The following is a 12,048-nucleotide window of genomic DNA, read 5'->3' on the forward strand; positions in this document are numbered from 1 at the left end:
ACACTAAGTTTCTCTCCTAGGTTGACACATCAGCTTTTTCAGTTGTTTTGAGAGTGACACCTAATTAAAATCAACCTCCAATAGAAACATTTGGATTAATACATGTCAGATTTCTGGGCCAATAATAATTCTTCTATGTTCCACGTCATTTTTCTAAAGCTTATCTCACTATATTTGGGCTTATTGTTTGAGAAGAAGGCTTATTATTATTTAGAAGTGGGCTTACTATTGATTGACTCAAACAAATTGTCCTCTTTCCAGCATCTTTTTTTTTTGTCGATCTCTAAATTTTCTTGAATTTGGTACAGTTCGTCTAAGTCCATAAGTTTCCGAAAATTCTTCAAGAGTTTTAGTTTTGGTAAGTTTGTTTTTGATGTCAATTAGTCGAGAGTTTTAGTTTGGTGAATTAAAGCTTTAATTTTTCTCCACTTTTGCAGTTTATGAACCTCTATACATAAGGAAAACAAGGAGCAATCAATCCTCCTCTACGCATGCCATAATTGTTAAAAGAGCCTCTGTAAGAACATATTCTTTTGTTCCAATAGGTTAGTATAAAAGATTAATAACAAGTTTTCATTTCAATGAATCTAATCTGTTAATATACAGGATACAAATAATCCAAGAAGGGGAATTTAAAGGATGAAGATACTTAAAAGTGTTGTTGGGATGTTAAGAAGATTCTAGATTCATTATCTTCTCCTTTTTGTGAATTCTGTTTAAAGTTGTTGTTTCTCTCTATGTAGAAACAAGCTTAGACGTGAATCCTAAGAACAAAAACGCTGTAGGTATTATACTAAATTAAATGTAAAATATACATAATTTCTCCCTTTGTTCTCACTGTTTCATCTTTTTTTTTGGGTCAAAGGATAACGCAATGGAGTATTCCAAGTCTCCCTTCAAATGCTAAGAACGTAGCTATGGAACAAGTTACAAACCGTAAATATTTTCTTTGAACATTCTAATTTTAAGTCATGAACCAAGTTATATTGACATATTTGTGAATTGTTTAGTCGTTTTATTTTAAAAGCAAACGAACAAAATGGCTTATTATTATTCAGCTGTCAATAAAATGTTGGGCTTATTATATTTCTTCGACATATGAATACGACTATGCTTTTTGTTGTTGTGATTTTGGGTTTTATGTTTTCAGAGAAGGAAAGACAATTCATACTGAGGTCTGTAACGAGGAGGCGAAGCTTCGACAAGAAATTGATCTCGAATACCAAAACACAGCTTGTAAGAATTTGAGAGCTAAATCATCTAGGACGAGTTAGCTCGCCGCATCTATAAATAGAGTTTATCAAGAACTTGGGTATTCTTCTTTTGAGAAAGATGAGTTAATCATTGACGAGAGTGACACAGAGGACAAAATTAGTTCTGATACATTTCGAAAAATTAAGAGCAAGCAAGAGACTATTGGTCTTGGCAGGTTAGAATCAAATGACTACATTGCCGCAGACACGGTAAGTAATATTCTTGAACCATCTAAAAAATGAGACATCATTACTGCATATCATAGTCGACAAGCTTGCCACATCATCTGTAGTCTAAAGAAAGAAACTTGTGTGGATCACTTTTAAATTAGATGAAATTCAGTTGTCAGTTATTATCAATTGGATAGTTATGTGTTGACTTTAGATTCTGTTAGTTCTCATTGACATTTTCTCTATTTTACATGTTAGGCCAAGGAGGTCATATTCAGACCAAAAAATGAAAAAGCAGTTATTAGTTAGATTGTTCAATGCCTCAAAGAAAGAATTGAAACAATAATCAAGCTTCAAGTAGGAACCATAATTTTGGGAACCAAAAGAAAAAGCAAAGTTCAGCCCCGAAGTATCCCGGTACAACGAAAAACGTAAATCATCCTCGAAGAACGAAGCTTCTTTACATGAGCTGAGACCAAAACATATAGAAGAAACCATTTCCATGAACTCCAACAGACATAAGTCTTCTATAGACAAAGAATCATATGACAAGGAAAATGCTCACGGACAAAGCAGTGAAACTGGATTTGTGACGATGAAGAAGGCAAGATTCAGAGAAGCAAGAGACCAACGTTCCATGGCGAAACCAAATGTGGGAGTTCTGGTGGAGTGCTCGAGAAGGAAATAGTTAATCTTATACTATGGTTTTTATGAAACAAAGTTATAAAAGTCATATTGATATATAAATTCAGTTAATATTTGGTGCTTTAGCTACATTTCGCTTAACAAACTTAAATTTATACAATTTGATTTGATTATTATAAATTTATATTTCTACTAAAAAAGTATAATCCAAAAAATATCCCGCAGCGTAGCGCGGGTTTCGTCCTAGTTTCATTAAAAACACATGTCCTTTTTATAAAAAGCTTTTAAGGAGATCTCAAACAATTAACGTGTGGTTGATAGAAAAATAATTATGTGACCTCCTAGTACTATTTTACCCTTTTAAACGGAAAAGGAAAAAGCTAAGTAAAATTTATAGATTTTTTTGATGCATGTCCAATTGAATTTTAAAATATTTAATTAAATTGTAATTGGTTCTAAATTTTCCATAAGTTTGAAGTAAATGGTTGAAAATAAACATGGTATGGTCCAAAGGGACATGTATGATTTCTACCGCAAGCATCAAATATATTGGTTTCAACGAAGAGATAAGATCCAGAATTCATCGAAAAAAATATGGTATATATGGTCTCCATATATTCACCAAATTGACAATTTTACGGTTAAATGACAACAATTTTATTCACTTAGTTACAAAGTGACTCTTTGACACGGTTCAACTACCATTGAACCTGAATCAATACAACATAAATATGTTCCATTGAACAAAACTCTCCTCAATATTTCTGAATCCCTAACCATTGTTACTCACTCATAAAACTACTAAACATTTAAGCTTCTGACCTCGGGCTCCTCCGCGTCTGCGGCTCCAACGCTACATTTCATCGAGTCAAACGTTAAATCAAGGAAGTACAACGAACAAACAAGAACACAACAAGTGATGAACATGGGGATGGGACCGAAGATCCAAAGGAACAAAGGCGATGAGAAGTAGAATGCTCTTAGTCCTAACGACCAGAAGTAACTCCCACGGTTAACCGTTGCAGCCACATAATCTTGGTTTATCATAAGACTACCGTTACCACGACCACCTGAAGAAACAGCCATCAGCTGTTTAAAGGGGACATTGATGAGGATGCTTGCATGGCTGTAATAACGAATTGATTGCACATTGAGGAGAAACGCGACTAGGAAACACACGAGGATTGCGAAGAACTTGAGCGAGAAGGCTCGATCACTTTTGTCACCAAACACAAACCAGACAGATCGCTCTCCTGTAGCGCTTGTCATTAGTACCGCGATTAGTGAACACAACATTATTGCGGTTGATGCCAATAGAGTTGACGCCATTATGTTGTTCCTTAGCGTTTGAACCGCTAAAACGCCATTTTTTGATGAGTCCTGTAAACAATGGTTGTAAACAGATACATAAGCTAGTTGTTATCTATTAGTACAAGAAATCTGAATCAACAAAAAAGGCAAAAAATTGGTGGAGAAAATAATATAGTTATTAACATTTTTTCAAAAAAAGTTTCCCAGAAATGCAAAGCATCTTTTGAGTGTTATTTAGCTTTCACACTCGTGGACTCATTTATTAAGGAAATTTCCAGAATCGGGCATTTACGTAAAGAACTTTAACATAATTATGTTCATATATGAGAAAAGAAAAGATCTCAGCAAAAAAAGAAAGAAAAACAACTTGATACTGTTTCAACTTTCAATATATCAATTTTTGAGGTGCATACATGATGATTATACTTATACTCTTTTTTTTCTTTTTTTTTTTTTGTTAAAGACTTATACTCATATTTATGTAAAACATATACTTTATATAAATAAATATATATGCACATATAGTCATAATATAGTGACATAAAATCTCAACCTCACATCCTCCAACGCAGAAGGAACTAGCTAGTAACCGTTGACAAAATTTTCTTTCCCAGGAAAATCTCTACACATGCATACACTTATCATTTATCACATCTTATTCAATTCACTCATATTCAATACACTTATCAATTAACACTATATGCAATTTATATAAAACACATACACATCCACATATGATATGCACAAGATTCTCCTTAGTTATCTCCAACAACCCTCAAAATATAAAGCCAAATCAGCTAAAATAAATTTGCATTTTCCAGGGAAAAAATGATCATCAACTCATGCATAAACATACAGAGAGATCTACACATTTGACCCTCCCAAAAAAAATCTACATATAAATATAAATTAAGAACCAAAAGCAAACAAATATGATATATAAAAAGAAAATAAAAAGAAAGAGAAAAAGAAAAAGACCTCCATCATGGCTTGGACCCAAAGGCGGCGATTGAAGGCGTTGAGGCCAACGACAGTCGAAGAAGGACGGTGGATGATACGGTAGAGAAGCCAAAGATGATAAAACACCATCAAACCAAGCCCTAAAGGCACAAGTGTGTAATCTAAATACTCACGCTTCATCATCTTAGATCAAAGATTTGATAAAAAAAAAAAAAATTTGAAGGAGATTGAGAGATATCAAAGTGAAGCACGGGTCTTACGTGGACCTTCCCGTATCTAATGCTATCTCTTTCTCTCAATTTTTGTTTTGAGCTTCCCGGATTCTTAGGCGTTTCCTCTCACTCTATACCTCTATTTATAGATTTGAGTCTTTATATGTGTTAATTAAATACAGTATGTATACAAATCCTAGCTGTTAAGTTTGGACTAACCGTTGCCATTTGTCATTCGGATTTACCAATGTTTTTGTTACCAAACATATAAAATTATTGTAATTGATTAATTAACTGAAATTGTATTTGACATCTAGTTGAAATTTCGAAAATCTTTCATCATTTTAAGTTTTAACCACCCTTTACTATTGGATGCAAAAATCTAGTGTTGCACTTTACAAATACTCCAATTGCTAGGCCTAGAACCACTAATACTAAAAGTTCAGTTGCAATTCACGGGAATTCCGAAACACTTATAAATTATAATGACTAGAAAACTATAAATTTTTTTATTTTACAAATCAAAAAGAAATAGTCAGAATTTGTTAATATGGTTGTCTTGGATCTTCCATATTTAACCTTATAACCAATAAATACAGGTATTCTTAAACATACCATTGATTTTGTTTTAATTCAAAATTACCAGAAAATATAATTAAAAAACATCTTCAAAGCTTTTATTGATAATTCCTAAATCAATTGTACGAATTCGTTGAAAAACAAATATTAAAGTATTTAAAATATGAATTTTATTGATTTACTCTATATTATTTAAAATATAAATGTAAACAATATTAAAATAATAATTAGTTTCGTATCCACGACCTTATTATTTATTTATGCAGACCATTTTTAAATCTAAAAGTCCATCTCTATACTATTAAAAGAGAAGTACAAATGAAAATGGGTCGGGTTAAAATCAGAAAATTGACCCAATTTCTGAAATCGGATCTTTGAAATTTTTTTGGAATATAAATTCGAATTAATAATGAAAAATAAAAATAAAATCAAATATTTATGGAAATCAAATAAAATCTGATTATACTTATGGTAACTAAAAATAAAAGCATATTCCGAACAATATTATACATTAATTACGTATAATAAATTTGTTCATATATTTTTGGGACTAATTCCATAACAATCAACGTTTTTGTCATTAATTTTGCTCATTTTAGCCAATTATCATTAATTGAAAGATATATGAAATACAAACCCGTCCCTCGAATGTATGCGGATTTGCGGGATTGTCCATGGATTTTGTTTAAATAATTTTAAAGTAACCAAAATTTAAAATACTACTAAAATAAATAAATAAATAAAAATACTATTAAAAGTTTGTTTAAATTACCACATGTTGAATAAATTATAATTTTATCAATAAATACTAATATGCGGGCTGATCCGCCAACCCGCGGATGAAAACCGATTAAACCTATGACCCACTTCGAATTAATCCATGTGGCCCGCTTATTTGCGGGTTTAATATATTTTCTCAATCTGCCCCATAGTGAGATGATGTGGGCTCGACCCGCGGTTTTTGACCTATTTTGACTGCTTTAATTCCCATGAATCGTCTAATTTTAGAATTTTAAAACACCAAATTCTATTTTGTAAATCATAATTAATACGATGGGTATATTTATAAACAATTTTACATTTTCTCTACAATTCGTTATTGTGAATATTTATAAGTATACTACACGATTCATTCTACTAAAAAACAAACACAATATTAAACGCAACGTATGTAAACCAATATTCTCCCGCGGTGGACCGCGGGTCCGATCCTAGTTGGTGAACAAAACAAAAAAGCATGCAAAGATGTGTTTAATTTTTTTGTCAACAACTCACACTCCAAAAGTTTTTTCTTTCAACAACTCACAACTCAAAGCATGCGAAAGTTTTCTTTAACTAAAAAAGTTGCAAAAGATATCTATTATTACTATGACATAATGAAATAATAATTTTAAATTTTAAACTACAGACCTTCATTTGCAAAAGATATCCCTTATATATTAATAGAGAAGCACTTTATAAAATAAACCTTATTTTGACGTGTTATTAACTAAACTGCCATGCTGACATGTCGCTCTCAGAGTAAATTTTCACCCATTTAAATTTTAACCCAAATTTTACTAGACTATTTACAGATTTTGCCATTAGTCTTAATACATATATATATCATACAAATAACAAAAAAACGAAATTATAATTAAAAGCAAATAATTAGGCAACTGATATCATATTTATATTTAACAACAAATCACGGGATCTTTGTTTATTTATATTAATAATCTATTTTCAATAATTAAAAAGGAAAAAAATTGTGTTTATCTTATATTAATAAATTTTTATATTTATATTTTTCTTTATATACATTTATATAAATCTTCTCTAGCCGATGGGTAAAAAATCTTTTTATTTATATATATATATATATATATATATATATTTATGCTTATATTTAAATGATAAAAGATATACATTTTGTTCAAGAATCTCGAATTCAAAACTACAAAATCTCTAAATCTTTCATAAAATTTTATATCTATTGTACTTAAATAAATAAGATAATCTCTTTTCTATACATGTTACGGATACTTAAAATCCGATTTTTTTGGAGTAGTTCTAACTTTTCGAAGAAAAACATTATAACCACATTTATATATAAACCAAAATATGGCCACATTATAACCTCGTTTTTTGGTCAAACGGTCACATTATAACTATTTCGTAAATAATTCATTCATAATATAAGAATCTTATATTTGGAACACTACAAAATCTTAACTCGGAAACTATCAAATATCATCTTTGCTAAATTTTTAGATTTCTTATACTTAAATAATAATAAAAAATCTCGAAATCTTTAAAACATACGGAAAGACATATTGCCATAAATGGTAATATTTCGTCAATAATTTCTTTATCACGTTGAAGCTTTATTTAAGGTTCAAATATTCCACGGGTAAAACGTATTCTTATATAAATAGTCCCAAGTTTGAATAAAACAAAAAAAAATTATTACATGTTACGTTTTACACAAACAGATCTTGGATCCCGGATAATAATTTTAATCATAATAATTTTACTTAAATCACTTCATCCCGCACATAGTGCGGGTTGTTATCTAGTATTTCTTATAATAACAACATACTATTTATCGTGATTTTTAAAAAATTAATTTATAAACCATTGATCTACCATAATGCAAATTTAATTGATAATAGTGTGTATAATTTAGAATAGATTTAAAAATGTAAAATTTAAAATAGCTGATTTTGGACCGTTAAAAAAATGAATGTAGCTGTAAATTGAAAAAGACCAAAAAGGGGAAAAATGTGAGGAAAGTGGAAAACTTTTAAGAACATGCACGGCCCACTAGAGGCCCTACTTTCTATGACGTCTGTCGTCTATCTTCATTTCACAGCTGAATTGGCATCGGAATATTCCTCGAGGGTTCCCCACCATAACAATGTTGCCATTTTTCTTATTATTATTAGAAGTTTAGAACAACAATAAACTCACTTATATAAATTTTCTAAAAAGACAGAAAATTATGGTGATCAAAAGTTGTCACGGCCATTAAGAAAATGTAAGATTCTGAAAATCCCACAACTACAAGCATCAATGCATCATGGTCCTAGATTTCAATGCATGTAGAGTGCTACTGTGCTAGTAAGTGGTTAACACTTCAAGTTCAAATTTGTAATGGAAAGTGACGAAATTAAGTTCTTTGTAAGTATCCTCCTCCCAAACTAAATTTCATTTTATGATAGACAAACACTCAATTTGTCTTGTATTGTACCAATCCTATTCATTAGTGTCCAATTTAATTTTTTTTGGCATTTTTGTCCTTTACCATCTTAAGAAAACTGTTTGTTCTTTTTTTTTTTTTTTTTTTTTTTTTTTGTCACGGGAACTGTTTGTTCTTCTAAAACACAAAAGTTCTGGGCTTTTAGCAATTACTATAATATATAACCCGGACGTTAAAAGAAGAAAAAACAAATTTTTCTTTGACTTGGAGGAAATTTTCTTTTAATAACTTATTTGTGTACTTTTTTTTGTTAAATTTTCTTATTTGTGTACGTTGTGGTACCACTTGGTAGAAAGTAGAGTTGTTTATGTGTCACTTGCATGTTCATCAAGTTTCCACAACTACTACCACCAGGTCCTAAGAGTAGTCCTATGGGAGGCTTGGGGAGCTAGCTAAGAAAACAATGCTTAGTTAGATTAGCATTTAATTGGGAGCGTGTGACATGTTACCGTTAACATTACCATTAATAAAGACTTTCGTTGACTTGTTATGAAAAAGAAATTTAATCAGTCTTGTGTTAGTTTCAACTATTATCGGATCTGTCTTGAAGTTAGCCTACGTACGTACCTCTCTTCACGTGGGTTTATCTATTACGTTTACACGTGGTTTATACATACATGAGTGTCTGTGTAGGTACAGTACTACTATAAGTAATAACCACTAAAAATGTTTACATATAAATTCATTTATAGTATTACCTATCAAAACGATTTTAGAAATTTAGGTTACCTATCAAAACGATTTTAGAAATTTCTTTCTTAAAAATTATCCACAGGTTAAGTCTTTTAATTTACTGTATTGATATTTATAAATTCTGTCAATTTTAAGGATTAGCTGACAATTTTGACATCAGTTGACCTCCCGATTCAAGGTCCAATTTTTGTAGAATTGCAAGTGGGCTTTATTAAAGCCCAAATCAGATAAACATTGACCATAATAAAGTCAAAACTTTGTTATACGTTAAACAAGTGGAAAAGGATGTGAAGGAGCAAAGAAGACGGGGGTTAGGTAGGCCAAAGTCATTGCACTCTTCTTACCGTTTCTCCTTTTCTTTCGTTTTCATATTTTTTTCTATGAATTAATTAATTATTATTAATTTTACGGCATCACTTATTTTTTCTATTAGTATTAATTTCGTTTTCAATTTCAGCGAAAAAATTACCGTTTATCCACTTCATTTAACATGGTTATCTCATTATCATATTTACTATTTTAACCAATAAAATAGCTTCAAATTATAAATATCGCATAGAGTCAAATAGGTAATTATAAAAAGAGAGAAAATAAAATAGGTGAAATTTGGGTGGGGATTTTTTGTTCCGCGCGGGTTTGGTTTAAAATATTACCATTGAATAACTGACACGTGATAAATAATCTCTTTCTCTCGATAAGACAAAACAAAAAACGAAATTAGTAGACGAATTAAAACTTTAATTAAGTACATACATGTCCTCAAAAATGAATAAACAATTAATATAAAATGGAAAAAAATCACTGGTGGGACCCGTTTAATGCGACCGTTAATTAACGGAGTTAAGATCATATTATCCGTTGGAAGACAGTGTTAGTTCTTCTCTCTAATCTATAAATATCTTCACCATCTTCTTCTTCCCTCACTTTGTTCTTCTTCTTCCTCTTTGCTCTCTCTCTCTCTCTCGAGTCAAAATTAGGGTTTCGTTGTATCCAGGTATGTATCTCTCTCGCTCTCTCTTATCTCTCTTCTCTGTGTAATTTGCTTCTGAAAATTTCTAAATTCGTGGAGAATCTTCTTCATCTTACCATCGGATCTGGTAGCTATCTGTTGTAGCTTGCACTTTGATTTCACGTTCGAATTTTGGATAATCGTGGAATCTGTAGTCTATAGCTTAATTGCGTTCAAGTAGATTCGAGATTTGATGTGATTTTGAAGAATTGATTAGCTAAAATGTGGAGTGATCTACGTTGATATTGATGGTTGATTCTTCGGCTTCCTTCGGTTTCTGCAGAGTATATAAAGGTTGTTGTGGAGCTTTTTTCAGATTCAAGGAATAAGATGGAGGTATTTGGAAAATCTCCCATGGTTACATCTGCCAATGTTATTTACTTGTCTGCAATTCTGGGTCGCGATTGCGATGGACCCAATCAGTGTCACAAATGTGATTGGAAATGTGAGAATGAAATTGTTTGTGGGAATATGTATCGCTGCAAACTAACTGGGCTGACTCATGTCTGCGACAAGAATTGTAACCAGCGGATTCTCTATGATAACCATAGCTCTTTGTGCCGTGCCAGCGGGAGGATTTTCCCTCTCTCATCGGTTGAGGAGCAGGCGGTTAAAGGGGTTCGGAGGAAGCTTGACGCTGCTGAGAGTCATCCTTCTGAGAGCTGTTCGTTTAAGCGTCGTCGTCGTGATGCTCAGTTCCATGCTTCTCCTTTCGAGAGGTCTTTTACTGCTGTGAGCCCCATCTGCAGCCCAGCTGGAGACGGAATGGAGTTGATTTAGATCCATGTTGATCTCCTCAAATCCTGAGACTGAGAGGCTTCTTTATCTTACGTAGAATAACTTCCCTTTCTCTTTCTTTTGGAGAACTATGGATAAGAGACATTGTGCTATTGCTCTTGCAGGGAGGTCTAGGCATATCCTCCCTGCCTTAAAAAGAGCTTTTATCTTAGTATTGTTGAACTTTATGTAGTACTTATGTAGGAGAGACTTTATAATTCTAATGCTTTATTCTGGATCTTACTGCTGTTGCATTTAGGTTCTTGATGTTTGATGTCTCTTCTTGTGCACCTTTAGTTTTTTCTTGTGATTGGACACGATATTTAGGCAGGCTTTTATTCAGACTTGTTTTGGCTACCTTTACGCAGAGCCTGACACACCATGGCTGATTTCTGTAAATGTGGTGCTACCGCTACAGGGTTTTTACACATTGCTAACCAATTCCTGAAGATATTTTCTGGTTTGTTATCTTGTAGGAAATTCCCCTTAATCCTTTCTGATCGAAACCTAATTCTAACAAATCATGTGTTCTTTCCAACTTTCCTTTCCTTGATCGATGAGTATTTGGGTCTGAAAATGTTTTCTGTTTGTGCAGGTTTCAAATGTTGCAATTCAGGAGAGTTTAATTGTGCTTCTTTTATGTACACTGATTTGCTTGTTTGAATTTTCTTTATCAAAGGAGTAAATCTAACTGATGAAAGTTTAAACCTTACTTTGCAGGTCCTCTTGTGTTTGTGCTCAGCAGGAAACAACAAGCTTGGTTTAAATTCATTGGCACCATAAGCTGTTACTCCTTAACTGTGAGAAGGAAGACGGCATTAAATAGGTATGATGAACTACCTAGTGAGGATGTGGCCGGCCAACTGTGTTCAAAACTATCAGCTAAACATGGTAATTATGTGATATGATGTTTAAAGAATTGTTACCGTTACCTTTCGTTTTCCATTTACATGTTGGCTCTGCTTTTGTACCAGTACCTGCCTTACTTTCATGTTTCTTATCATCTGCCATGTAACTTTGTCGTGGCTATATCTGAGGTTCTGATATTTGTCCAATATCTATGACCAGGTACAATCTCTTTAGACTGTTAAGTTGCTGATGAAGATAGCTTGTATGTAATATCTGAGGCCCGGATGGAATCTGCGCTCTTATGTTGCCCCCATGAGTCCCACCTAAATCGCAGTCTTGGTAAGTCAT

General features: G+C 32.2%; 2 protein-coding genes and 1 long non-coding RNA gene across 8 annotated transcripts; 2 read left to right on the forward strand and 1 right to left on the reverse strand.

The window, feature by feature from the left end:
• Positions 1–287: 287 nt before the first annotated feature.
• LOC9310278 lies at positions 288–2,180 on the forward strand. 3 transcript variants are annotated; one of them, XR_002331404.1, is made up of 6 exons: positions 288–358; positions 438–517; positions 607–785; positions 866–936; positions 1,151–1,463; positions 1,683–2,180. It is a non-coding gene; the product is annotated as an uncharacterized LOC9310278 (long non-coding RNA). The 3 variants fall into 3 exon arrangements; XR_002331402.1 differs by having other exon boundaries at positions 1,151–2,180; XR_002331403.1 differs by having other exon boundaries at positions 607–781; positions 1,151–2,180.
• Positions 2,181–2,710: 530 nt separating this feature from the next.
• On the reverse strand, positions 2,711–4,695 carry LOC9308190. Its single transcript, XM_002874165.2, has 2 exons — positions 4,359–4,695; positions 2,711–3,449 (listed from the first exon to the last, which is right to left on the reverse strand). The coding sequence occupies exons 1-2, from the start codon at positions 4,521–4,523 to the stop codon at positions 2,871–2,873; spliced, it is 744 nt and encodes a 247-aa protein (XP_002874211.2). The 5' UTR covers positions 4,524–4,695; the 3' UTR covers positions 2,711–2,870.
• A 5,666-nt stretch (positions 4,696–10,361) lies between these two features.
• Positions 10,362–11,996, forward strand: LOC9310279. Of its 4 annotated transcripts, none has more exons than XR_002331157.1 (3): positions 10,381–10,905; positions 11,220–11,742; positions 11,920–11,996. XR_002331157.1 is itself a non-coding variant. In XM_002872075.2 (1 exon), the coding sequence occupies exon 1, from the start codon at positions 10,405–10,407 to the stop codon at positions 10,852–10,854; it is 450 nt and encodes a 149-aa protein (XP_002872121.1). In that variant the 5' UTR covers positions 10,362–10,404; the 3' UTR covers positions 10,855–11,094. The 4 variants fall into 4 exon arrangements, 1 of the variants encoding a protein (XP_002872121.1); XR_002331158.1 differs by having other exon boundaries at positions 11,447–11,742; XR_002331159.1 differs by having other exon boundaries at positions 11,572–11,742.
• Positions 11,997–12,048: the final 52 nt, after the last annotated feature.

Source organism: Arabidopsis lyrata (assembly GCF_000004255.2).
Source record: "Arabidopsis lyrata subsp. lyrata unplaced genomic scaffold ARALYscaffold_6, whole genome shotgun sequence".
Taxonomy (NCBI): domain Eukaryota; kingdom Viridiplantae; phylum Streptophyta; class Magnoliopsida; order Brassicales; family Brassicaceae; genus Arabidopsis; species Arabidopsis lyrata.